Here is a 27,442-nt window from a genome sequence, read left to right as displayed (position 1 = left end):
AGTGGGAGGAAGCCCCTGGATGCGGCTGGGAGGGGGCGATGAGAGTGATGCGGGCGGGAGGGGGTGCGCACTGGTGCCATGTGTGGGAGAGGGCGTTGGGAAGAGGTCCTGGGGCACCAGAAGGATAGGGCTGCTTCATGTCTGAGACAGCTGGAGGGGGGGCACCCCTCCCACCCCTCCCGTCCCCGTCTCCTCTGCTCCTTCCCCCCCAACTCGCCCCCTGTCCCCCCCTTTCCAGACCCCCGCCAGGACCCTGGACCCACCCCCTACCTGATCCCCCCTACCTCCCACAGCCCTTCCTATCCCACTGGGTACCCCTCTTCCTGCCCCCGGTCCCCCCCTCCAGCCCCATCCCCTTCTTCTGGGTGGCTTCCACAGGGTGGCAGGGCTCTTGGGACACAGCGCAGGGAGGGCAGGTCCCCAGGGCAGCCTGTGACCTGCGCTGACCACACATGTGTTTGGGGCGCATGGGGTGCCTTTATCAGAACGCGCTCTGCCCACTGGCGCCCTCTTGTGGCCAGAGGTGAATGCTGCCTGCGACCCAGGCAGGACTCCCAAGTTCAGGGGCTGCCACGCGCAGGTTCCAGGGACCCGTCACCCCCTCTCATCTGCGGCCATGGCCACGGCCATGGTCACGGGGTCCCAGCCGGCACAGGGACTGGGAGGTCTGAGGGGCTCAGAGCATGGGAACCAAGCAGGGGGCTTCTCTCTCCAAACCCAGGTGATGGGAGGGTCTTGAGGAAGCCCCTGCTCCGGGCCAACGCCTATCTGTCTTCCCTGGAGCTCAGTCCCGATTTTCAACCACGGGAGGGAGCGGAGGGTTCACGGGAGGCCATGCCTCGCCCTGCTGGGCACTCTGCCCCTTCTGGGAGAGACCCCCCCCACGCTGCCCCCAGCAGGAGCATCCCCCGAGAGGGGCTGACCTGGTCCTTTTGGGCACTGTGTCCCCTCTGGGAGAGTACCTCCCACCTCTGTCCCCAGTAGGAGCGTTGCCTGACAGGGGGTGACCCGACGAGACTCCTCTCTCTGAGGGCTCTCCGGGGAAACAGACGGTATTAAACCATCAGCTACGGAGAAGTTGTGGGCTCACCTCTCTTCCTTTCTTTTAAATCGGGAGTTAGTGACCCCACTGTTTGGAAGGGCTGGCTGGGATGGTGCTCCTGCGCCGAGTGAGGACCAGAGTGTCTATTTCCCCTGCTGACATGTGCCAGTGCCTTGCCGTCCCCGGGGTCACTGCCCTGATCCCTTGCCCACTCTCAAGCACCATCCACCGCCCTCCACCAGCCCTACCAGCTTTCAGTCTTCGCTCTACCAGCAGCGAAACTGTCTCAATTGTGATTATGAACCCCTTTAAAGAGGGGCGCCTGGGTGGCTCGGTCGGTTAAACGCCCAACTCTTGATTTCAGCTCAAGTCACAATCACACAGTTCGTGGGATTGAGCCCCAAGTCAGACTCCTTGCTGACGGCACTGAGCCTGCTTGGGATTCTCTCTTCCTCTCTCTCTGCCCCTCCCCTGCTCATACATGCGCCCCTCTCTCTCTCCCTCTCTCTAAATAAACAAACACATTTTTTTAAAGAATTAAAGAAGTTAAACTTTGTCACTATTGCCACTGAAAGATTGCACATACAGATGGTCACTGGCCAGGTGTCTAATCCTGACTCATGACCCGCAGCAAGCAGCCTGGGAAACCAGCCCACAGTGTCAGCTGCAGCCCAGCCGGCTGCGTCGTCTTCGAGAGGCCGCTCCTGCGGGAAGGTGAGCAAGGTGGGCCCTGTCTCCAGCAACAGTCCACGACGCCAACGCCCCACCCCCACCCCCACCCCCGGGCAATCTGCCCCTGAGGGCGGGACAGCTTCCCCAACTGTTGTCCTGCTTCTAACCTGGGACCAACCAGAGAAAGCCCCATGTGCTTCCCTAACCCATCCCTGGACCTGCTTCTGGTTAGCTGCCCCGGTGTCCTGGGCCAGCACCTTCCCCAGCGCGCCCCCCCACCCAGCTGTCCTGGGCCAATACCTCCCCCAAGCCCCCGCCCCAGCAGTCCTGGGCCAGCACCTCCCCCAGGCACCCTCCCCAGCTGTCCTGGGCCAGCACCTCCCCCAGCACCCCCCCAGCTGTCCTGGGCCAGCACCTCCCCCAGGCCCCCCCTGAGCTGTCCTGGGCCAGCACCTCCCCCAGCCCCCCCCCCCAGCTGTCCTGGGCCAGCACCTCCCCGAGGCACCCCCCCCAGCTGTCCTGGGCCAGCACCTCCCCCAGCACCCCCCCAGCTGTCCTGGGCCAGCACCTCCCCCAGGCCCCCCCCCCCAGCTGTCCTGGGCCAGCACCTTCCCCAGGGTCCCTGCCCCCAGCCACGTCCTTTCTACCCTGAGCTCTCCCTGCCCCACCCACCTGAGTCTCTGCCACACTCACGTGGCAGTGGCCTGGTGGATGCCCTGCTACAGCGAGCTCTGAGTCAGCAGCGCCTGCTGTTCTCACGTGGTGGCCTCACTTACGTGCCCCTCTCTACGCCAGAAGAACGGATGTGTATGTACTAAATGATGCCTCCAATATGGGGGGGGGCTGTTTCATCTGGGGCTCCAGGCTTGGGTGCCCAGGGGGGGTGGGCACTGGGCATGCAGCTCCCCATGCCTGGTGCAGGTGTGGCCTCCCCACCTTGGGGCGGAGAGCCCCTGAGCCCCCTGAGCGTTGCCCCAGCCCTGTACCCGTGTGTCTGCTGGGGGTGCACCAGCTGCTCCCTAGGGCAGGACCCCGGGGCCTGTGGGTCCCAACTGCTAAGTCAGGTCCATGTCTGGGAGCGAGGTTTTCTGGAGTGCAAACCATCGCAGGTCACAGCAGGCCAGGGAGCCTCACGTGGTGTAATGTCCACGGAAGGACAGAAGGTACAGCGTTTAGGAGCCAAAACAGGCGGACAGGGCGTTTCTGTGCACCTACAGCTCCCGCATGGCCTGGGGCTCACGGCCCACAGCCATGGAGGAGATGAGGAGGACGGTGAGGAGGCCCCTTCTTGGAGCAAAGGGCCCGTGGCTATGCCTTGCCAGCGTCAGGGCAGAGTGCCAGGGCTGGGGTGGATGGGCCCTGTGTAGGAGGCAGCCACAGGCTGGCACCCTTCCCAGCCCTCCTCGGTCTGTGGTGGGATGGCCTGTCAGGCGGAGCCTGTCCCTGTGCGGCAGGGGCCCCGGGTCCCTGAGGGCTGGGCTGGCCCAGGGGGCTGACCGGTGGCTGGCTGGGGGTGGGGCAGCAGGTACCCAGTGGCCAGCAGGAGCCACCCCCTTCCCAGGCCCCCTGGACCCCGCAGCACTGCCTTGTTGCCTTGTCACCCCGCATCTGACACTGGTCTATGCAAGTTAGCAGATGTGGATAAGGCCCTGTCTTCCTTTGTGAGGGACACAGGTTGAAATGTCATGGGCAGCCTTCCCTGCCCCTGTGACCCAGCTGCCCAGGTTGTCCCCTGAGCTCTCCATCCGAACCTTTCTTTCCTCGCTCTTTCTTCTCTCTTCTCGCGATTCGAACGTTTGTCCAAATACCATTTCTGTGATGTGTTTCTCTAGCACTGGTCAGTTTGTCATTCCACAAAACAAACCACTGAATAATACCTACAAGTGCTTCTTAAAAACTCCCGCACACAGTAACCCATCTGTTCTTAGAGTCGCTCCGGATCCTGTCAGGGCTGCTGAGGCGCAGGGGTGCACGACATGAGCTGCAGGAGTGCGGGTGTTGCCCAGGGGCCCTTTGCTACAAAGCAGTGACATCGCCTCTCCTTCACAACCAAAGGAACAGCCCATTAAAAAAAACAAAAAGAAACACACAGGAATTTCTCTGAAGAGCCTGAACTCTTGCATTTTTATGTTCCTTATATTCAAGCTTTTCCCCTTTGCAATTTTTTTTTTTGACAAAAACAAACACAGAAAACCGAAGTCATGACATCTTGGGGAATCACTGTGAGTGCGCCTGGAATCTGTGCTTGTGGCTATAGGACCAGAACACGCAGGGATAACCAAGGCCTCGACCTGCCTGGTTTCCACGAGCCTACAGGGGGCACGCATGAGGAAGCCTGACTTCTAGCCTCGTTCAGAAACAGTTCTCTACACCCACCGACGAACAGATCAATGCAGCGTGGTCCATCCAGACAGAGGGGCGCTGTCTGTTATCTGCCTGGAAAGGGAGGAGACTGTGACGCAGGCTGCACCACAGTGAACCTGGGGGACCTCGTGCTGGGGAAGACGAGCCAGACGCAGGATACATACTGTGTGATCCTGCTCCTGGGGGGCTCCTAGAGTGTCAGACCCCTGGTGTTGGACATCGGGGAATGAGAAGGTTGTGGAGACGTGTTGCACAATAGGTACGTATTTAGTACTACTGACCTGCCTGTGCACTTAGGGATAGTAAAGATGGTTCATCGTACGTTATGAATATTTTACCAAATTTTTTTCAAATGCTATTAAACCCCCAATAAACCACATAAATCCTTTAAACACATTAAAAAAAAAAAAGATGCACACTGTCAGCCAGTTCTTTGCAATCAGGGAGTGAACTGCTCCTCAGGGGCGTAAAGCCACCACCTTGGGACCCATGCAGAGAACCTTCCGGAATCTCATGACCTGCCTTGGGCTCATGCTGCAGACCTCGATCACTGGGGTCCAGGACTTGGCCTGACTCTTGTGTCCTGACTCTCTGCTCCCAGCCCAGAGCCTCCCCGTGTCAGCCTCAGGCATCTCCTCTGCAGCTGGGGGCTGAAATGCTAGTTCACAGGCTCCTGGGCACTGTGTGTCCCCTACACCACCTCCCCCCGTGAGGGACAGACACGCTGGCAGGGTGCAGCCTGGGCTCCGTGACAGCCGTGAAGGAATGGCCTCCCAACCCCAGACCCACACCTCAGCGTGCTTCCCTCATAGCAAAATGTCATTATTTCCAAGTAAGGGCAGAGCTGTGGTCTCTCCTCTTGGGCATGGCGTCAGGATAATAGTCTCTTGGCCTTTTCTCTGTGAATAAGGACAGAGCCGCTGCTGTCCTGACCCCACCACCATGGCCCGTGTGCTCCAACAGGCAGACTGGTCCACACCCGAGTGCCCACATGGCCACACGTGAACTGAAATATGGGGGGGAGCCCAACCAACTACTGAACTTTCCCATTTACTTCCTTTTAATTTTTCAGTTTAAATGGCCACACGTGGCTAGCAGCTATCACACCGGATGGCAGTGACAGAGAAAGGTCATTACAACAAAGAAGAGGGCTCCAGGGGACAGGTAGCCTCTGGCTCCCGCCAGGAGTGCGTGGCCAGGAACACGAAGAAGCAGGGCCTGGGCGGAGGAGGCCAGCATGGCAGACAGTGGTCACTGGGCTCCCAGAGCTTGAGACCACGTAGGACAATGGGCTGAGCAAAGTCATGGACAGCAAACGCCCTTTACTTGCTAATCACATGGCCTGGGGGGAGGACCTCTCGACAAGGCGGCGGCTGAGCCGTGTGACAAATCCATCACCCTCAAGGCGGTCCCCCTCAGAACACCCAACCCAGCTACACCAGGAGCAAGGCTACTCATCATAGGGGAACCCGAGGGGGATGGAGAGCCGACGACATTGTGCTCGGCTCGGTAGGCTTGACCCGTCTACACAACAGGGTGTGATGCAGCTGTGGCAGCGCAGGCTCGGAGGGGCCGCCCGGAAGGATGTGGGTGACAGGCTGCTGGATGGGAGCTGGTGGACTGGTGAGTCTGTGCTCCCAGCGTGGAGCGGGGTGCGCAGCGGGAAAGAGTGCGGTGCCATGTCCCAGTGTGGGGCAGGGGTGCACGGCTGGAGAGCGACCCAACGTCACCCAAACTAACTCTGTGGGGAAGGAGGCAGGCGGGAGGCGGAAGCTGTCACTTCCGCGTGCGCATCTTGAATTGTCCCGCGCATCTTCATACACACACGCTTCCCACGCAGACGTCACAAGAAATCCACTTGGAAATCACATGGCAGCAGGAAGTAAGGTGGTTCCAGACCTCCTCAGGTCCGTGGGCCGTGTGCGTGCATGTGTGCATGTGCACTTATGTGTGTGTGAGTGCATGTGGGAGAGGCTGCGTGTGCCCCTCGTGGAAGCCAGCTGGGGACAGGCTCTGTCTCCCAGCAGCTCGGTGAGTGGAACTGGGTCCAGGGAAAGTCCGCATAAATGAACTCTAAGGGCTCCTGAATTATGACTTAACTGCGCTGACGAGAGACGGCAGCTGTGGAGGAAGGGGGTCCTCTGAACCCCGGGGTTGAGGCGGGTGGGGGGTGGATAGAGCCCCCAGGGCCCAGCACAGGCGCTCCTGCACAGTTGCCACCTGGAAATGAAAGTTCACGGCTGCTAAACGGGTTTTTTCACAGAAAAGCCAGAAATCTATCTTGATGTTGGCAACTCTGCTTGTGAGACCCTGTGCAAGTGTGCACGTGTGTATGTGTGCATGTGTGAGTGCACACACACATGTGAATGTGTCTGTGTGAAGTGCACTCCATTTGCGGGGAGGGGTAGGATCACACTAGGTGAGGAAACCACTTCTGCCACGGTGTGGTTGGGCAAAGCCAGCTCCACCAGCGGGGGAGGGAAGGTAGACGGGGGCATGCTTGGTGGGGGGGTCCAGGGTCTGGAACCACAGGGGGAGGGGAGTCAGGGTCTGGAACCACAGGGGGAGGGGGTCAGGGTCTGGAATAACAGGAGGGGGAGGAGGTCAGGGTCTGGAAGCATGCAGGGGGACGGGGGTCCCGGGTCAGGAACCATGGGAAGGAGAGGGGCCCAGAGGTCAGCGCCAGAGCCTGGGGCATCTGCCCCCTGGACAGGCCTGTAACCCAGATCATGGTATGTGCGGTAACGGACTTGAGCCAGTGCACAAAGACAGGGTTACACGTAAAAGAAATCAAATCATTACCACTCCTCTTCGCCTTTGTGATGTAGTTTCTCCAGCACAACCGTGTGGTTATTCTCTTGTCTCGGGAGGGCCTGGACTGCGTCCCTCCCCCCAGCTCACTGGCCCATCCCTTTGCTCCGCGGGGTAGCGCCACCCTGAGGAGGTGGCTGCCTCTTCTCAGAGTCCACTCCTCCTGTTTTTGTTAAATTTGCTCCAATGGTCATTTCTTTGCGCTGAACCCTCCACGGGAGCTGTCCTTACCACAGTCTCAACCGCCTGCGGCCGGGAGACTCCCTCTGAGCAACCTGTCCTCTAGCTATCCTTCCCAGCAGCCAGGTGGCCACACCATGCACTGTCACAGCCAGGACACAAGCCGGGACACCACACCATGCACTGTCACAGCCTGGACACAAGCCGGGACACCACACCGTGCACTGTTGCAGCCAGGACACCGGGGCCCAGTCCCTAAGCAGCTGCAGGCCCCACATGGCCCACAGGATGCAGGCGGCCGCTCCAGCTGGAACACCTGGGGGCTCCCCTCCTCGCCCCCACTCCACACCTGACAATGCCCATGACGCCCAAACCTTCCCTTCTCAGGTGACTGCTCCCTGCGAACCTGGGGCCCACGGCACTGCTGTCTCCAGCAGGGACTGCAGCCCCTCCCCCAGGCCTGCTGCCCCATTTCACCGAGAACCAACCACACCCCTCTTGAGGGGGCCCCAGCCCACAACTAGGCCGCTCCCCCCCTTCCTCCCTTTCCACAATCCACACCCCTGTGCACAACCTACTTCATTACTGAGAACGCAAGCGACACGACTTCACTCCTTTCGTTCACTGTTGGGTCTGAGTGTGTCCGGAACATAGACATTTCTCACAGACAGCGACGGGGTGCCCTGCCCATGGCGCCTCTGCCTGGCTTCCTCTCTGTTGTGCAGAGGTCACAGGGCCACCCTGGGGGCAGGGCCTCAACCTAGGCGAGAGCTCACAGGGTGGCCCGTGGAGCCACCACCACACCTCTGGGCACTGGCCAACCACTCCCACGATCCACAGCGTCCTTCCACGTGACTGTTTTCTTCAAAAGACCACATACATCTGACACACACGGACAAAGCCTGCCTGTCGCAATGCCTTCTACAGGGCCTTCTACAGGGCCCGTAACGATCCACCTCTCAGCTTAAGCCATGGCTCCCTCCATTTGCACTCACATAAGACAGGGGAAGTCAAGTCAGCACCGAACGTGTTGCTCTAGAAGACGGAGTTAAAGCTTGGTTTAGAGACTGAGTTCACATCTCCGAGAAGCAGGCCTCGTGGGGGATCTGACCGTTCCGCAGGCACAGACATGGAAAGGGATACACCAGGCTGTAATCCCATCCTGTCACCTGTGTGGGGGCTGTTCCCTCGTTTCTGGAAGGGGCCACCCATCTCTGACCCCAAGGGTGAGAACAGAGATCTGTGGGTGGTGCCCCTTCCCCCGGCACGCAGGGGAGGGCCCACGGGAGAATGCAGCAATTGGCTCCCCCGGGCTCGCACAGTAGGGCCGCCTCTCAGCCATCACGGGCCTCCCCCGGTGCCAAGCTGGCCCTCATCCTGAAGATGTGGGCACAGGGCCCTGGCGTTCCCCACGGGCATGTTTCTGCCCTACATTTTTAATGAGCACCGAGCAGCTGCTCTGTGCTCCGAAGGAGGGCCACACTTTCCCTCCGTTTAGAGCTGCATTCTCTGAAGGGGCGCAGCTGCTCTTCGGAGTTGGCACCCCCAATGGCACCCTGGGGTCAGGACTGACAGCACGTGGAGGCAGCCGGACTCCAGGCCCAGGTGCGGGTGTCCACCTCACACTCTGACTTCCATGCATCCTGTCCCGCGCACCGAACACCTGACCGCTCTTCTCTGGGCCCCTCACGTCCGTGGGTCTCTCAGCTGTCCTTTGAGACCAGGGCGCGCTGGGCTTCATTATGTGGGGGTTTATTTGTGGGTGAAGGGGCACGCGGGGTGTGGTAGGTCCAGATCCACCACTCCAGCCCCGGAGCTTTCCGTGGTCCTCATCCGGAAAGAGGAGAACCGTGAATAAAGCACATGCTGGCCTGTGCCCACTGTGCACCCTCGTCTCCGGACACGGAGATGTGCAAACCGGCCTCCTAGCCAGCTCCACACCACCTCGGAGCCACAGAGCCACAGCACTCCCTTCCCTCGGCCCTCGCACGTGAACCACACGAGCCACGCCCCAGGCCTGTGAAAGGAGCTCATTCTGCTGGGGATGACAAAGGATGGAAAGATGACAGTCCTCATAGAAGGGGAGAGAAGGGGCTGCAGAGATCATAGGAGGGAGTCTGCGAAGCAGGGTGGGTTTGTCTGCAAATGAAGTGTATTTGTGCAGCACGTGCCTGCTGTCCCGGACCTGCCTGCTCTCACAGACACAGACCAAAACGAGGCTGTCATTACGACCTTTTCGGAAAGCTCCAGGAAGCCTGGTGGGCAAGTGGCCCTGAGTGGGGGAAGAGCTGGCTTTCGCTTCTTTCTTTAGGTGTGGGTGATGGAGGGCCTCCCTGAGGAGGTGGCTTGGAATATGAAAAGGTGGTCCACCAAGGGGCAGCAAGTGCAAAGGCCCTGAGGCCATTAGGTCTGAGGCTCAGTGAGGGTAGAGACCTCCAGGGGAAAAGACGTGCAAGCCTGGAAGGTCTGAGAGGGCTGCCCCCACCCCAGCATCATGCCTGCTTGTGGCCTGGGGACATGGCTCACCTCCGCACCAGGCCTGGGCTGTTGGGTGCTGACACTTCCAGACATAAACTGATTGTTGACTTTTGAAACAGAGTCCCCTGGGGTCCTGGCCCTGCGCTAAGCGGTCACTGCAGCAGCAAGGCTCATCCCGGACTCAGGACAGCTCCCACCTGGGAGACCAGAGACTACATGGGGCGTCCCCCCTTTTCTTTTTAAATCCCTTGAACTTGTTCTTCCCTGAAACCACTGGCAGGTTCAGTCACTTCACACTCCAGTCGCTGCCCCGTCCTGCTGGCCGGTCCCCATGCACCCCTCCCCTGGAGCCCTGAGCATTTCCACACCTGTCCTGTCCTGGGTCCCCATGTCCTTGAGTCCCAGCGTCCTGGCGTCCCTCCTGAAGGGCCACCCCTCAATGCCTCACCACAGGGAGCATCTTCCCACCACCTTGTGTGGTGACCTTACTCGTGCCCCATGACCTTGACGGCAGCATGGGGCTGACTATGGCCGTCCTGTCTCTCATCCTGAGACTGAGGGAAGACACACAGAGATGCTTCGCCGTGTTGCAGCTGCCACCAGGAAGCCCCTCAAGGGTGCACAGCTGGCCAAGTGGCCGTAAGGAAGGCTGCTGGGCTCCCGGGGCCTGGCCGTCCCCACACCTGACTCGGCCACCCAGAACCTGGTGCCTGGAAGGACAGGACTGCAGATGCTGTGCGACCCAGGATGTGACCCCATCTTTCTCCTGCCAGATGATCACCCAGCGCCCACGTCCCTGAAGAGTGCTCCCTTCCCCTCTGCCGGGTTCTAGAAGAACCTACGACCTCCCTCTCATCCCCTCCAGCGCTGATTGGTCATCGCCGTTGGCAGTTTTCACACAAGAGGAACAAGCCAATTGAACTTGCTGTCTTGGTCTGTTCTCTGGATTAGACAATTCGCGGAGCAATAAACCACACAAATTCAGAAACCCGTCCTTAGCAACGCTAATGAATGAGCACGATGTCCCCCGGGGATGTGGCAGCCTGGGCCTCCACACTACGGTGAGCCCCCCCATCGCCCTTGATGTTGCCTGAGGAACCAGGTCACCCGCGAGGCTGTCTCCACCTAACGCCACGTGGTGCTGGCTCCTTGTCAGGGTGTGAGGGCCACGTCCTCACCACCTCTGGGCTGCCGTGGACACCCCAGAGCTGACCCCCCAGCGGTGGGGCGTCTGCCTCTCGGCTCCTGGATGTGGAGGATGCCCGGCGCGGCCACTGAGGTACAAACGAGGTCTCCTTGCCTTTCTGGAAGGTGGGACCCAGCTCTGCTCGCGGTAACAGAACCAACAGCCAGGGGAGTTGCCTCTGGGGTCACTTGTCCCGCCGCAAGGAGCACGAGGGGGACTAATGGGCTGGGCCCCGGAGGGTCTCACGACCACCTCTGCCCTGCGGCCTCCCTGTTGTGTGTCCCTCCTGCTCGGTGTAGCCCTGCCAGTGTAACAGACGCGGGACGCTGGGAGCGGGGAAAGGGTCCAGTGGGACCCTGGCCCCGACCGCTCCGCGTGGGCTGTGTGACCTGGGCGGGACCCTGGGCCCCCTTGGCAGGACCTCCTCATCTGACAGCGACACACACCTGGGGATGCTGGTGAGGTAGGTCATGACATTCTGGAACTCCTTGTCGGGGACGTCGCTGAAGGCCGGGTAGTCTGGGAAGGTGATGACTGGGCTGCCGTCCTGCCCGCGCCCACCTGGGGAGAGAGCAAGGCAGCACTGAGCCCAGGCGTGGTTTTCATCAGGGAAGGAGTGCGAGCGCTTGGCGTGTGCAGAAGAGTGACGCGCGCACAAACAGGCACCCGTCACTCTGCCACCGCAGGGCAGCCAGTCCCACGCGGCTCGTTGCTTCTCAAATGAGCATAGTTGTACAGAACCAAGACTGCGCCGAGTAGGCTAACACCGCAAAGTATGGTTTTCTGCACCTTGTAAATGCGTGAGCCGCTTTAAACCCCGCACAACGCTCTGTCTCTTACCCCAGAGGCCCTAAGGCTCTGCGTACGTCTCTGACGAACCACTTCAGACAGTTTGGGTCTGAGGGGGTCATCCCCTTGGCAGTGTGGCAGGGGAGGGAGCAGAGAGCACACTTCTGAGCGGAGACACACAGCAAGGAGGAAAAGGGTGTGGGGCTCAGGACCTGGGGATGGGAGCTTCAAGCAGAAGGCTGAATTCAGTCTGGGGCCTATGTGGTTTGACGTGTCCCACAAGCGGTCTGGAGAAGCAGTGGACAGGGCAGGGGCTGATGACACGCCCGAATCACCCGGGCCCAGGTTCCATGTCTGCCTGCTAGTCGGCGCCCTGGGCGGCTGTGGACGGCCACTTGATGGGTGGGACCCATCTCTCCTGCCCTGGCCACCTGTCCTGGCCCATCGGCTGCAGGCCAGGTGCCATGTAGTTCCCAAGGCCGGGCTGCCAGACACGGTGGGGTCCACCCTCCCTGCTCACAGCTCCCTCCTGGACCCTGGCCACCCTCAGGGAGGAGGCCCACCCTGTGGGCAGAGGCCCATCCTGCGGGGAGGAGGCTCACCCTGCCGGGAGGAGCGGCCAGCGGCACGCAGGGGCCCTGAGATGCCACATGTGTGAGTGACGCCCCCGTCTAGCCAGCGCTCCGTGGGGTGAAAGAACCACTGGCCACACTTTCTGAATTCCTCCCCCCCCAGCCCTGCCCACCGGAATTAACAGCAAATCAATGAAGGGGGTGTCTTGGGCTAAGGTGGGGGCAGCGTGAGCAGTGCACACACTGACGCGCACGCGGGCGGCCCCCTGTGGCAGTTCCCCCCAGCGTGTGTCAGGTGCGTCCTGCACAGGAAGTATCGATGGACGTTGATGGAATTACACCAAAGACCTAATTCTGCAGGAGCCGGAGGAGGGTCCCCATTGGCAAGCAGGGCTGTGCACCATGGATGGGGCGGGGGTGGGCTCACCCTGAGCCAGCACCCATATCCTCGGAGGAATCGTGGGTAGGACGTGAGGTGGGGGCAGAACTGCCTTGGGATGGATCCCCCGTCAGTGTAACTCAGCCAAATCCCATCTTGGGAATCCTTCAGGTCCACCGGTCCCTGTGAGGCCCAGCCGGCTAGGTCAGGCCCACCCAGGATGATCTCGGAAGCCCTGAAGTAGGACCCTCCTCACACCTGCACAGTCCCCTCCCGAAACACTGGCTGGCATTTGAATGACAGAGAGAAGGTGTGTCCAGAGGGGTCCTGGGGCTCTGCCTCCTCCAAGTCAAGAGGTGGTGGGCTTACAACCTGGAGGAAGGTCAGGGTCATTAGTCTGGGTCACAAGTGCACTAAAGTTGTGAACCTTGGGGTCTTGAAAGGCATGGATGGGCTGGGGAAATGGAAGGAGCCCGCAGACCCTTGACTGAATGTCTTGTTGGCGTGGGCCACAACCCCTGTGCTGTAGATGGCTTCCTGTTTCTCTGAAGGACACCCCTCCCTCCTCGCAGTGACCGATGTGCCTCACTGTGGACAAGCCCCCCAGAGGCCCCACATCCTGCTGACGACCTTCGATTCCCCCGGGTTGCCTGAGCTCCAGGGCCACGTGTTAGGGCGCGGCCTGAGGCGTGGCTCCCGGCCCCTGGGAGAAGGGCCAGGGTGGCCCCAGGGGCACGGGGCTGGCTCTCAGGGTTCAGGAGGGGAAAGGGCCTGTGAGTAGGGCCGAGCGCCTGGGAAGGGCAGGTTGTCTGGTCCTGACGGGGGTACTTGTACAGCCGTGAGGGCGGCCACCACAGGTGCCATCGCAGCCTTAGCACCCAGGATGTGCCAGCACCGTCCAGTGGCTGGGGTCGTGCACCACAGCCAGACAGGATGGCAGGTCATCCTACAGGGTGGAGACAGAGCCCGGACCGAGGGACACAGGGGCCCCAGAACAGGCCGGTGGGACAGAGCCAGCCCCTCGCCCCTATCAGCTGTGCTCGGGGGCCTCCCCCATGGAAGCTGGGTGTGCTGGACTAGGGAGGTCCCTGGCCCAGGACGCTGCAAGGATGAGGGCAGCTGTGCCCTTTCCCACTGCACCTGCTGAGGGAACATTCTGGAGACTGCAGGCAGGAGCTCTTGGGCTGTGTCCCTCTCAGGACTGACTTCCGGCCGTCTCTTCCCGTAGCCCCTGGCCAACAAGCCCTGAGCCCCCTCCTCCCGGGCAGCGTACAGCGTCTCCTGGCCCTTGGTGGAATCAACAGCAGGCCGTGCCCAACTCGCAGTATGTGGACTAGGTCCCCTTGGTCACAGCCCGGCTCTGCCCCAGCCCCTCCCTCCCTCCGGCCCAGCACTCACCGGACAGATAAGCAAAGCGCTTCTTCAGCTGGTCTTGGATGTCAGCGGCACAGAGCGGGGTGATGTCCTGGTGCATGATTTCATCTGCGGGCAGAGCAGAGGGACGCGGCTGTCATTCGGTGCAAACTGCCTCATGCAGCCATGTGCATCAGCCAACACCTAAAGGGACCAGCGGTCACGTGCTTGGAAAAAGGGATTTCAGTTTCCAATGTGCAGAGACCTTTGTCTCTCGGTGCACAGAAAACTGTGTGCTGGGTGGTTTATCAATATTTAAGATGTGCCATGTGTCAGAGGCACAGAGAAAGGAACAGAGAGGCGGCGGGAGGGAGGGAGGAGGGACAGAGGGACGTGCAGGCAGATGTGAGGGCAGGCAGCACCACCCACCCAGCACCCGCTTTGGTCTGCCAGCCTGCACCCCCGACTGGAGGCGGTCCGGGCATCCCCGCGGCCACCACAGCCCAGGTCAGCGAGGACACCGGGCAGCAGACACACAGAGGTCCACCCCCCTGCCCGACATGGACACAGGAGGGCACCCGTCCGGGTCCCTGAGCCAGATACTGATGGGAAAGGTGGCTTAGTGTATAGGCTGCGAATCCTGGATCGGGGTCTGGGGCGAACTGGGAGCAGCCACACCCTGGAGGCATCGCCAGGAAGCAAGAAGGTTTTGCGAGATTCTGGGCACCTGGGGTCGGGGCTGCGCGTGTCCACTGCGGAGAGCGTGAAGCTGGGAGCCAGCCCCTGCCCTGGTGTCCGCAGGCTCCTGCGTTTCTGAGTCAGCGCCTTGCTAGCGCTCACGTGATTCACAACCAGACCCTGGCCGAGCAGCGGAATTTGCATCCTGGGACATTTACACGATTTCTCAGAAGAGACTCAGGACCCAATCTGAGACGCCAGCCAAGAGAGCCTGGAGACACAGGAGCTCTTCCAGCTCGAAAATTCCAGTGGAGCTGCCGAACGCTACCTGCATGGACCAGCCTCGAAGCCGGCTCTTCCGGTCGTGCAAACAAGCAGGTGTAAACAGGTGACACGACTAGGCACACAGGCAGGTTCCACCATCCTGGCGTGCCCTGCCCTTCGACCCTGCCTGCCATTGACTGGGCGCCCGCTGGCCCCACAGAGCGGCAGTGGCAGTATCCGGCGTCAGGAAGTGACAGCAGCTAGTGCTCAGAAGGTAGGGACCTGCACTGAGTCCCCAAGGGTGAGGCCGCCGCCCACAGGCAGCACGATGCCTTGGCCACAGCTCTCCTCCGTGGGAGGAAATTCAGGATGTTTTCCTGAATCCCAGGCAGGGTGATTTGTGCCGAGTGCAGCGTGCACCCTGCACGGGGGAGGGGCTGGACCTTCAGATTTCACGCCGCATTTCCCTTCTCATGGCAGGAAGGAGTCTCTGCACAGTTAATATCAAACCTGTGCCACCTGTGCTCAGGTTCAGCCTCTGTAGCCCTAGAGACGCACATCGTTGAGCACAGACCATGGGAGGCAAGGTCTCCAGAAGTCTGGAGACCTCCCAGGGGCAGTGGAAACAGCACGGACACTGAACTGGCAAGTCCTTAACGGGGACCCAGCATCCGTGAGGAGCACAGGGACTGCCTAGACGGTTCCCCAGACCTCACCACCATCCTGGACCTCAGCATCCCCACCGGACTCCAGCAGCCCACGAGGAAAGAAAACCATTGAGTGTCTGGGCCTCTGATGGACGCTAATTCTTGACTGGGTCTGACTGGCAGAGCCTTTAAGCCCACTTCCTCTCCAAGTACTCTCTGAGCTCAGTCCTGCACAGCACAGGCTGTCTGTGCTCTGAGCCTGGCCTACCCTGATGGCACAAGGCCTTCCCACATGCTAGAGACAGGGCCATTATTGCTGACCATTCCTGTACTTTCAGTGACAGAGGGACAGTCTGCTGGCTATCGATGTCAACATGAGCTTGGTTCCTTGGAGAGATGTCTCTGGGCCTTGTCACCACCCTCCTGTGGGCACTGACCATTCTCATGTTCCCAGAGCTCCTCCAATGGATGGACCAAGGTCCTTCAGGCCTCAGGGCCTTTGCATGAGCTGCTCCCCATAATGCTTCTCCCATTGTCTGCTGGCCAGTCCAGTATTACTCACTTCCTGGCCAAGATGTCACTTCTTCAGGGAGGCCTTTCTCCACCTCCTGGCCTGGGCCAGGCCTCACGGCATCCTGCACACTGGCCGGAGAGCCTGCAGCCTACTGCTCAAGCCCAGGACCCGGCCCAGCGGCCCCTGTGACAGGGGCACAAAGAACTTGTGTGGGACAGGGGAAGCAGGAGGCGCACAAGAGGGCGACTTCCCGGAGCAGCACTGGAATCCAGCTAAGTCGGCACGCAGGCTGGTGCAGAATTTCCGGAGCCCACAGATAGCTGACCATGGCAGCGCGTCTGCCTGCAGCCTCACTGTGGATTCCACGCGGGTGAGGCTTTGGGCGCAGAACTTGCTCCGACAGCATGCCGCAGGTCTAAGGCGCCGTTCCAGGTTGAACGACGGTGTTATTCTGCAGCCTGCACTGGAAACAGCAGAATCTGCACAAACGGACTCCGTCTAAAGGTCACTATGGCTTACATGGTCACTGGCCACTGCTCATAAAGCTGGAAATAAGTAAGGACCACGGCAGTAGTTTTCGTCACGGTCACCTGGAGGCTTCGTCAAGCCCGCGGGCTCTGGGTCTCCGGGTGCACTGGGCATGTCTCCCCCAACCCCGACGTGCCGCTTCTGCCCACCCTGCTTCCTCGTTCAGAAGGGTGGGTCTGCAGTTTGTGGCAGAGGACAGGGCACTGCTGGTCCAGCAGGAAGTGGGGGAGCCCACGGGAGAAGGAGCAAGCCTCAGATGTCAGCAGTCCGGACAGGAAGGGGGTCGCCCCACCCGCCGGCTCATTGAAAAGGTCAGGCGAGGCCCCGCTCCTGCACAGAACCTCTCTGTGTGAATACAATGTCTCACAGATAGCTACCCGCTTCCTGTCTGGGCCAGACGTGAGGGGAGAGCCCCGGGCGAGGAGCCTGTCACAGGGTCACGTCTGACGGAGGTTGACGCGGGGCACAGGCACTGAGAAGGCCCCCAGGGCCAGGGTTCAGCGTGGCTCTGGGAGCCATCTAGAAAGACAGTTGCACCCAGCACATGACAGGTGGCGCACAGCCCACTTAGCCTCGATCATGACGTTTAGCCACCCCGGGACCCAGCTCAGCTCCAGATGAGGACCAAGGGGAGAGGCCCCAACTGCCACAACCTGCTTGTACCGGAGCCACCGGGCCTGGCCCCTCTGGGCTGCAGCCGGAGGGCAGGGGTGGTGCGAGTGTCTCCTCTTTAGATCTTTCTTCTCGACACGGTGAGACTGGCCTACAAAGTCCCCTCTGGCAAAGTGACTTAGAACCTGCTTTGGTTGAGGACAATTTCCTAACAGGGGTTGGGCCGTACCTGGCCGCACCTGTCCACTCAAAGGGGCGTCGCTCCTTGACTTTCCACAGCAGTGGCTGCCTGTGGCTGTGACAAGGGCCTGCGGTGGGTGCAGAGTTGGGTGGCGGCGACTGTCCCGGGTTAGGGAGCCCCAGTGCACTGGGAGAAGCCTCGAATTTGGGTTCAGAGGCTTGTCCCTGCTGCTTCCTGGGAACCTGGGGCCTTGCTCAGAGGGAGATAGGACCTTGAGAAAGGCACGTCAGTGGGGGCTAGCAGCAGAGGCCCTCTGCCATATCTGTATCTGCCTGAAAGTCCACACCTGGAGGCTTCCGTTTATTTTCCATCGAAACACAACGTGAGGTCTTCTCTGTGTCCATAGTAGAGTGGCACGTGGGGTTATTTCGGCAACACAGGTGGGCGGGATTCCCACGTCACCGAGCCCATCCAGCAATCTCCGAGCCAAGAGCAAAGTGTGTGCAGAGGGAACAAGGAGAAAGGAGGCCACAAACGGGGAAATCCAGACTGAGTGGGGAGGACACGGAGGCTGCAAAGGAGCCCACGAGAGCTCATAGGTCAGGGTGACACGGGAGGCTGGGGGGCGGGGCAGGGCCCACGTGGGGGCAGGCTCTGTGATTTGGGGTCTACACTGGTTGTGTGGCTGGCTCTGGCTCTCACGGCACATCATCCTGGACGTTTCCAATGGTCATTTGTTCCTGGATCAGGGCACAACTGGATCATGTCACGTCGTGAACTCAGTTCAGATGATTTCCTTATCTCAGGAAGCAAATCCTTATGTGTTTTTGGTTTTGTTTTAATTTTTTTAATGTTTATTTTTGAGGGGGGGGGGAGAAAGTGTGAGTGGGGGAGGGGCAGAGAGAGAGGGAGACACAGAATCTGAAGCAGCTGCAGGCTCCAAGCTGTCAGCACAGAGCCTGATGCAGGACTCAAACTCACCAACCTCAAGATCATGACCTGAGCTGAAGTCGGGCGCTTAACCCACTAAGCCACCCAGATGTCCCCTTACAGGTTTTTAAATAAAATGCTGCTCAACCAAAACCGCCATCAGGGAGAAGACCCTCCAGCACAAGGAGCTGCAAGCTCACTGGCACGCGGGGGGCAGGGATCTGGAAGCCGAATAAAGTCAGGCTGAGCCGCGGGTCTGTCCCTCCCGTGTGCTGCCCGAGGCCAGTGCACAGCCTGGAGCCCTCTGGGGCCACGGGGACACCGTGTGCAGATGAAGATGTGCAGGCCCGAGGCCCAGCACACCTCCTCGGAGCTCCAGATCTGCATCTTCCACGGCCACACCCTTTGCCTGATGGGTCTACGTCAGGCCTTCATGGGAACCACCAAGAAGCCCCTGGAAGGGGCACGCAGAATGGACAGCGGCCTCTCCTGGATGCACCACATTTTCTATCCCGCCCCATGCCGGCCACAGCCCCCAAGGGGGTTTCACAGCCGGGGCAGGGATCTCGAGGCCACCCCATGGGTGACACTTAGCTGATGTCACACTCATTTTCAGTTTGACAGACAGCAGGTCAGAGGCTGTGCTGTCGGTGACACGCTTAGGCACACCAGGAAGGTGTCTCTGTCTGCCATCGTCAACACCCATTCTAAGAGGGGTGTCAGCCAGGTAGGTCCCAGGACACACTCTCCACCCCTGCAACAGGCCAGGCACCACAAAGGGTCCCTGCTCACACCTTACACCCTGGCTCGCATGTGCCCAGGGCACTCTGTCCCATAGGGGGTTAACTGCATCACTTCTGCCGGGCAACCTGCATGCCACAGGGCCATGGAAGACGCCAGGCTGAGATGCCACACACTGTGTCTTTGCCCAGGGCAGCAACCAAGCCCCGATGAGCCTCAGGATCCTGCTTAACACAGGCTCCGGGCAGCTCGACCAAGCTCGCAGAGACAGCACACAGGCCAACGCCGTGCCCTGCCCTGCCCTGCCCCATATCCCTAAGTAGTGCTCGCAGTCCTACTCCCACTGTGGGGTGTCTGGGGTCAGAGCCCCAGAAGGTCATCTCCGCACACTCTCGGTGGTCAGGGACAGCACTGCCACCCTCCAAACTGAACGGACCACGGACTCTGGGGGGCTGGTGGGCGGGTGTGCTGAACACGTCCAGCTCCTGCAGAGCTGAGCAGAGATAACATGCGGGGAAGCCGATCGAGCCGGGCCTCCCTAAATCCAAGACACGGTTCTCAGTGAAATTCTGACATGAGCCTCTGCAGAGCTCCCCCAGACCCAAGGCCTTAAAGCAGTTAAGAAGCAAGTATTTCTTGAACGTCTACACTATGACCCGTTAGCGCAGCGGAAAGGACAAGACGTTGAAGAATTCCTTAAATGTAGCGGCTGGCTAGCACAGCTCCGTGACCTTCTGGTGGATCCCACAGGACACCTTTAATTGTAGAAACAGCGGTCAGTCACTGGGTAACTAAATACCCCTCATGTATCAATGAGTTTGTCACCCCAAGAGGTGGGAGCATTAGTATCCCATTTGTTGGATGAGAAAACTAATGAACAGAGAGGCTGACTGAGTTGCCTGAGGCTGCACAGCAGGACTGCACAGATTCTAGGGGCAGTAGCTCAAAGGGAGCAGCAGGGGTGCAGCTCCTCTGCGGCCTGTCCTGGGGTGGGGTGGGGGTGACTCTCAGGGGCAGGGTAAGTAGAGGTGCTACTAGAGGCGCCTGGCGGTGAGCCTGGGCGACGGGCTCAAAGGAGCCGCAGCAGGAGGACGGACCTCTTGGTGGGCCTGGGCCACAGCGACGGCAGGCCGTGGGGTCCTCATCGCACGTGCTTCTGTGAGTGCCTTACCCTAGTGTCAGTGGTCGGAGAAACAACCTCCGGCCATTACCAGAGGCGTTTAAAATCACCCCGTAATTCTTGACGATTTTTCTCACAGCCCGAGTGGAATTGTGACTCAAGGTGGTAAACACTGTCGCCGCCAGCGGTGGAGGAGACCGCGTGGTCGCTGTGCCCTGAGCCCGCACACACGCTGCACGGCGATGCCCCAAGCTGGGAGCAGCTGCTACACCTGCACCTGACCGTGCACGGTTCCCGCTGGGGACCGCGGAGTGTGGAGCTGCTCACCCCCCGCACGGCCTCCTGGCAGCCGCTCTGTGATGGGGGCCGGGGGGCCGCAGACTGCTGGCTGCATCACCCTTCCTGCGCGGGGATCCCCGGTTTCCGGGCAGAGGCAGGCATGGTGACCCCAGGCGCTCCTTCTCCTGAGCTGCTGTTGGTCCGCACAACCGGGGCAACGGTAGCGGCCCCTCCTAGCGTGCCCGGCGCCTGGCGTGCGGGGGGTGCTTGGTGGTTCCCAACGCTCGTGGATGCACGGCTTGCCCTGGGTCCCCTCGCCGGCGAGGGGACTGGCCGCTGGACCCCACAATTCTCTCAGAGCGTTTTCCACTTGGCTGCCGTCACCCAAAACACCTCACAATGACAGGAGACGGTGTTCATTTCCACGCGGCAGAGGACAAGGATGGCGGCTGTCACAGCTGCCCGCGTAGGACTCCGTGGCTGGCGCCCCGAAAGCACCGACGCTCTACACGGAAAAGGGCGACTCCGCGTAGCCGAGCCTCTCACGCACGCGCACACGTACACGTGCACACGCATACGCGGCACGGGCGCACCGGGACGGCGCCGGGGGACTATGCTCACAGCGCAGTGCCCGAGTCACCCCTGAACGTTCCCTGCAGACCCTGTTTCAGAACTAGATCTGACAACCGCAGCCCCGTTAGAGGAGGAAACGCCTAACATGGCTCCGACCCCACATCCGGGAAGACAAGGACCCCAGCGCCCCACGCGGCGCAGCCCTGCATCCGGGCCGCACACCGGCCTCTGCTCCTTCCCCAAGTCCTCGCCGAGCCCCAGAGTCTGTGTTCGGGTGACGGCTGTCAGGCCCACCTGCGCCCCTGCCTGGGCCAGCCCGTGAAAGCCCTCCCGCCGCACCTGCGGGGAGTCCAGGCCCCCAGAACACAGCAAGACCCAGGGCCACATGCCCTCCCTGCATTCACACCGCCTTGGGCCTCTCTGGACCATTCCAGAACATTCCTTGGGTCTGCCCTGCTGGCCCGGAAAGTCCCTGTGTGGGTAAGAAATGTCTTCACATGCTTGGTGCACGTGGGTCCTCCCTGCATTCTGGGTGGGCGCCAGCTCCACGCTGGGGAGGCCGCAAGAGGTCAGAGGAGAAAGCCCCCCCCCCCCCCCCCACAGAGTCAGCCTCTGCAGGTCTGGTTCTGGCGCTTGACGTAGAAGGTGCTAGAGCCTGGAGTGCATCTGGATTAAGGCAGAGGACAGCTGTGACATGTGGGGACAGAACGGAGGTTACATTCAGGGCCAGTGTGGCCACCCAGGTCACGCGGGGCTCTGCCCTGCCCTGCTCAGCCGCTCTGTTCACGCTTCCCAGGCACGATCCCAACCTGCAGCCCCAGACCCCTACAGCAGGCAGGAAAAACAGGAAACGGGGGCGTCCTCGTTGGCGAAATGGCAGTGGGGCTGGAAGCGCTAATGAGCTCACTCCATCCTTCTAGGACTGAGTGTGAGGGACACAGGAGGTTGAGGTAGGTGCCGGCCCTAGAGAGGCCTCTCCCGGGACAGCACACCTTGCCTGCCTGCTGGAGGTCCACAACCACGCCGGTGGGCACCTCACCAGCCGCCAGGACAGGACAGGCAGGGAGGGAGGCCACACCAGGCAGCTTCCGACGGTTCCCGGGCTGCCTTGAGTGTGTGGTGTGGCTGGACCCCATCTACCAATATGCCCCATTTACTGAACTCTTGTGCCCACGGTCATCACAAACACAGCTGGGCCACTCCTGCCTGTGCCCTCCATCTCTGGTTTTGTTGTAAGGTCCACAAAGGTGATGGGGGACATGGGCCCAGACACAGAGCCTGGGCAGGTGGACGTCTGGGAGCCGGCACTGCCGCGCCCTGGCCACAGCCCCCTCCGTCCCGGCCCCACAGAGCAGCAGAGTGGGAGGCACTCCCCAGAGGCCGTGGAGCTGGGGTCCAGGGCGTGGGCTCGGGGCGGGGGCTCCTGACAGCCGGGGGCCAGCTCTGACCCAGGGACCTGGAGCTGAGAAGGGGTCCTTTTGCCACAAACGAGGGCCTCCTTCACACCCTCAGCACGGTGTCCCCTCGAGGCCACCATCTGGTGCCCATCCTGCCTGGAATGCTGGCCTGGCTGCCGATACACTTTCAAGCCACTTGTCCCAGAAGCCCCTGCAGCCCGAGGCCTCCACACCCCTGCGCACACGCAGCGCCCACCCACCACAGATAACCATCAGAAAGGAACTCCCTTTCAACTTTCCTGAATTTGAAATCCCTGTGAATCCAAGGGTCACACTTGTGTTTAATTCCAGGGACGGCTGCACTGCCCCCTGGCTCTGCGGCAAAGCGTGCACTTGTGACGGTTTGGAAACCAGCGATGGGACCCGGAATGTTCACGGAGTTCATGTCCCACAGAGCTGGGAACCAGGTGGGAGGCTGTCCTCACCCGTAGGCAGGGGCAGGAGAGTGGGCTCACCGCTGGTCCCATGCTGCTGCCGCATGGCCAGGGCAAAGCCCGTCAAGGGGCTTGGGAGGCTGAGCGTTACCTCCCTGCTCGGCCCCCGCAAACAAGCCTCAGGCCAAGGGAGGCTTGAAAGGAGTGTTACAGGGCCTCCTGGTCACGCTCTGTGGGCAGATCAGAAACCCAATGGGGACGTAATTGGCACCAGATTTTAAGGTGCAAATGTTGAGGAAGAGGGAGAAAACCATAGAACTGAGAGTGTTGTTTGCTTGTGAAGCCACTGGACTCCACACAAGTGTCACAGTGAAGCCCCGGACAAAATCAGGACTCGGTGCACCTGGGAGCCTGTCGGGAGCTGGTCCCCGCCCCCACAGCGCGTGGCCAGGCCCAGGGGACCGCAGAGCAGGGATGGCAAGGGCCTTGCCGAGCTGGAAGCATCACCGGACTTGCCCTCAGGCCAGAGGTGGGGCAGCCGTGGCAGGCCCAGCGAGGAGGCCTCGTGGCCACGTGGGTGTCTCAGTGTAACACACCACATGGTCAGTCTTCGGGGCAAGGACAGGCTGATGGGCTGAGGGAAGCTTACGAGACCTGCCAGGCATCAGCCAAGCTAGCCCAAAGCAGGGCTGACTGGGGACAGGTGCCACGGACGGAGAGCCAACCCCTCCCGGAGCTGGCTGACAGCCGCCCTGCGAGCTCCTGCATCGAAGGGGAGGACCCTCACTGTTGCCTCAGCACGGGACGCCGTGGACCCTCACTGGTGCCTTGACATGAGATGTTGTGGACCTGTTGTTATTAGCAATGTTCCTGCGGGTGAGCATTGCACGCTGTCCCAGGACTACACTAAGTCCTCGGAGGAATCTGCTCATGTGGCCTGGATGGGGCCCCAGGAGAGGGCCCCAGGACAGGGCAGTAGCTATCTCTGGCTGGGATTATTCCATCGAGGCAGACCCAGTGCCCGGGGCCCCAGGAACCCTGAGCCCAGCGAGCTCCTGGAACAGTGTCCTGGGAGAGGGGTGTTGTGTGGCCCGGCCTCAGGGGCCGAATGGGCTGATGCCTGAGGATCTGAGCAAGCGTCCAGGGCTGGGGAGGATGGGGGTGGGGGGGGGAGGCGGAGGAAGAGGCGCCACCTCACATGTGTCCAACAGCCAGCCGTGCGCATCCACGGAGTCAGACCACCGTCTCCCACTCTTCAGAAGCCTTGACTTAGGGTCAGTCCCAGAGCGGTGTGTGTGACAGCCCACCAGCCACCCTCCCTCTGGCTTTGGGCTGGGCCTCCTGCAGCTCCTGGCCTGGCCCTCCCCAATCCCACACCCACCTTCTAAGTACCAAGAATTCCGTAATTCTAAAAGCAAATAGGAAGTTGCTTTATGCTTCACGGAAGACACGTCCTCAACAAACAGGAGCAGGCGGGCCGGGGCGGCGTGGATGGGAGGGCGCATATCTCGTGTCCCTGGGGCTCCGCCAGGATGGCCTTTGGGATGGGTGCTGCCTCTCTCCAGCCGGGCCAGCAGAGCAGGGCACAGGTGCTCCAGGTGCTGGCCCACTGGGAGCCCCTCCCCACCTCCCCACTGGACACACACACGGGACAGCATCTGGGAGGCAGGGGTGGAGACGGAGGGGCGGAGGGGTGGGGGTGGGTCAGGCTTTGGCAGGGAGGGGTCACGAAACCGCTGTCATGAGGGCAGGCCAGGAGGCGCCTGGTCTGTGACAGCTGTGTCACCTTGGGACACCGGACACGCCGTGGCCTCCCCCGTGGTCTCCTGTTGACTCAGGACAGTACCAGCCTCCCCCGAGCAGACGTGAGGGGAGATGGTAAACAGCAGGCACCCATCCAAGCCAGCATGCAGTGACCTGGGGCTGGAGGAGTGTGGCCTCGGGAACTGTGCCCACAGCCGCCATGGGACAAGGATGGACCGCCACGCACCAACAGCTGCTCCCTCGGGCAACAAGCACCTTCGTTTTGGGGAAACAGCAAATGGTCCGTAGAAACCGAGATAGGAGGGATGGGGCAGCCCTCAGTCACAACAGGCCAGGTGCCCGGCGTGCTCCTGCCCCACCTGCGTGCTCACAAATGCAGCACGTCTGAGCAGCCCCGAGGATTCTGAGAGAAAGTTCCAAGAATCAGAACTAGACCCTAGTTAGGAAAATGAGGGGACATCTGGGGTGGCCGGTGAGGCCACGCTGGGGCGGCTCCGGGGACAGAACGCATGTCAGGCGCCCTGAGAGTGCTCACGGCCAAGCTGCGTCCCACACGGCGTCCCCCCCCAGGACTGCGGCCTCCTCGCCGAGGCCCCCAGTCAAAGGCGACTCCCCACATGCTCAGCACCTGCTGCCGCGTGTACGTGTGAGCCATAACCCTTCCCGCACGGCCGCCTGGGCGGTTGGAGCCCCGAGTCCTGGGGGTCAGGGACGTTCTTGACCTCAGCCATTCACCACACACCCAGGGTGTTCGTCATAAAGCTGGAAACTTCAAATGTTTACCGGTTGCCGCTGACAAGCCAAGATTTGACTGATTCATTAAATTTCCATAAACAGCTGATGAATTCTTTGTCCCTCTTTGTCAGAAGAACCTGCCTGAAAATGTGCTCATGACAAATTCAGGATGAGCACTCTTCTGTCCTCAGGACAGCAACAAGGAGACGTGGCCATGCCACCCAGGGCCCTTCCCCAGGGTCTTTGTTCTCAGGGATCTCAGGACCTCAGCAGGTCTCAGAAGTGCCAACCCTGTAACCCTGACGGGAGCAGGTGCGACGAGAAAGGGCCACGCAGAGCCAGGGCGGCCGCGCACCATCACAGGCTGGGGCCACCACGGGAGAGCCTCCAGGGGAGCGGCCCTGTCCCCCCCCCTCCAAGCCCTGGGGCTCCCGCGCGTGCACAGGCGTGTCCACAGGAAAGCGTGAACAAAGGAGGCTCAGGACCATCTCTCCAGCTTCCAGGGTGAGCCGGCAGAGCGCTCGCGGCTCCAGAGGGACACCCGGCAGGGAGAGAAGGGCAGGAGAGCAGTGGCTGAGGCTCCAAACCCACAGCGGCACCTGACACCCCCCCCCCGCCCCGCCCCCAGAGCTCCCTTCCCAGCTGCACTGGCTCCGCCCCAGCCTGGACCCCACTTACGCCCCCACCCCCAGCCGCTGGCTCTGCAGAAGGCCTGGCCTCTCCCCCTACCTTCCCCAGCTAGCGCCAGCTCACGGCCCAGACGCACCTGTGCTGGTCTTCAGGAGGAGCCACAGCCCGGAGATGTCCTGCGACAGCAGGGAGATACGGCTTAAGGTCATGCTGTCGCCACCAACGTGCGTCAGGAGGCGGCGGCCTGCCTCCCGGAACGCCCGTCCTGGGCGCACAAAGGAAGGCGGCAAGGCTCCATTTTGGGGCCACCAGCCGGCCTGCCCCCCAGGGCCTTGGTGCCGGCTCCCCAGCAGCGCGCAGCTTGCTAGAAGTGCCCGCAGCCAGGAACTGCCCAGCCCCCTCGCAAGCCTCCTGCGGCCCCGGCTCCCTCCCTGCCGCCCGTCAGCACCCTCCCTGCGGGGGCCCCACACCCGCCTAAGTCGGCCCCCAGCCCGTGGGCGGGGCAGGGTCTGCACCTCCAGGCCTTGGTGGGGGGGCACCTCGCCTGCCCAAGTCTGTCTGTCCAGTTGGTCCCCCGCTCCTTGGAGAGCTGTGTGTGTGCACGGATGTTCACGTGTGTGAACAGGTCCTGAGCAGGTGAGATCTCAGACGCCCCCAGGGGCTAAGAACATGGAAAATATAACGGGGAGGGGGGGCCCTTGGGGAGCTCGTTAAAATGTGGGTTTGGTTCTGGCTGGGGGTGCAACCAGCCTGGTGCTAATGAGCTCCCAGGTGACAGGAGGCCATGTCTGAGGACCAGGCTGTGGGCAGGAAGAGGGGAGGGGCCCAAGGAGCCCCCCAGCCCTGGGGAGCAGGGTCTTCAGGCTGGAGCAGGGCTGGTTTGGGGCCTTGTGATAGGAACCAGCTCTGGCAGAAGCCTTCAGGGCATTTGCAGGGTGTACCCCCACAACCTCCCTTGGAACGTAATGTCACAGACTCGCTTTCCCACCAGCCGGGGCCCCAGGGGCCGCAAGGTCATGCTACTGGGGCACCGTCACTGCACTGGCAGCTGCCGGCACCCGCTCCACACCCGCCCCCTTCCCTCCTGTCACGTGACCAGACTGACCTGGTCTCTGCTGGACAATTCCAATCCCCTCCTTCCTGCTCCCCAGCCTCCCCCACTGACGCTTAATGCGTTGGCCGAGAGACAGGGTGGGGGGACGTTCAGGCAGACCAGGGTGCAAGCCCCTGGCACGGTGGGCCGGCCTCCTCCGAGCCGAGCCCATTCAGCCGCCTCTGCGGCTGCCCTCACCGGCATCGCCCTAGCCGGGGTCCCCAGCGGCATGGCTGGATTAGCTCTGTCCGGGGCCCTGGTGCGGCTTCCTCGCAGCGCTGGGCAGGCCTGGGCGGGACACCCTGAAGTCCAGCATGCAGGGAGGCTGTGCCTAGCAAGTAACCGGCAACCAAACAGGAGGGCTGAGAAAGAAGGTGTCAGACCCGACGCTCAGCCACCAGGAGGGACGTGGCACTTATGCAGGAGGAGGACAGGGCCACGTGGAGGGGCGAGGGGCTCCAGGGATGCTTCTCCCTCCCCATGCCCCCATTTTGGT

The 27,442-nt window shown here is 61.3% G+C and overlaps 1 protein-coding gene across 11 annotated transcripts in view; it reads right to left on the bottom strand.

The window, feature by feature from the left end:
* The window catches only part of MCF2L (MCF.2 cell line derived transforming sequence like), a 132,205-nt gene that overhangs the window by 40,000 nt on the left and 64,763 nt on the right, over positions 1 to 27,442 (bottom strand). For 10 of the 11 annotated variants that reach the window (XM_027065248.2, XM_027065252.2, XM_053218053.1 and 7 more), the window contains 2 exons: positions 13,872 to 13,955; positions 11,180 to 11,294 (listed from right to left, as the gene is read on the bottom strand). In XM_027065248.2, coding sequence (XP_026921049.2) covers positions 11,180 to 11,294; positions 13,872 to 13,955 — 199 coding nt within the window. Of the gene's footprint in view, positions 1 to 11,179; positions 11,295 to 13,871; positions 13,956 to 25,989; positions 26,220 to 27,442 lie in introns of those variants that run through there. The other variant, XM_027065255.2, reaches the window with a different exon arrangement.

This window comes from Acinonyx jubatus, chromosome A1 (assembly GCF_027475565.1).
Source record: "Acinonyx jubatus isolate Ajub_Pintada_27869175 chromosome A1, VMU_Ajub_asm_v1.0, whole genome shotgun sequence".
NCBI classification, from domain to species: domain Eukaryota; kingdom Metazoa; phylum Chordata; class Mammalia; order Carnivora; family Felidae; genus Acinonyx; species Acinonyx jubatus.
This window is presented reverse-complemented; position numbering and strand designations above follow the sequence as displayed.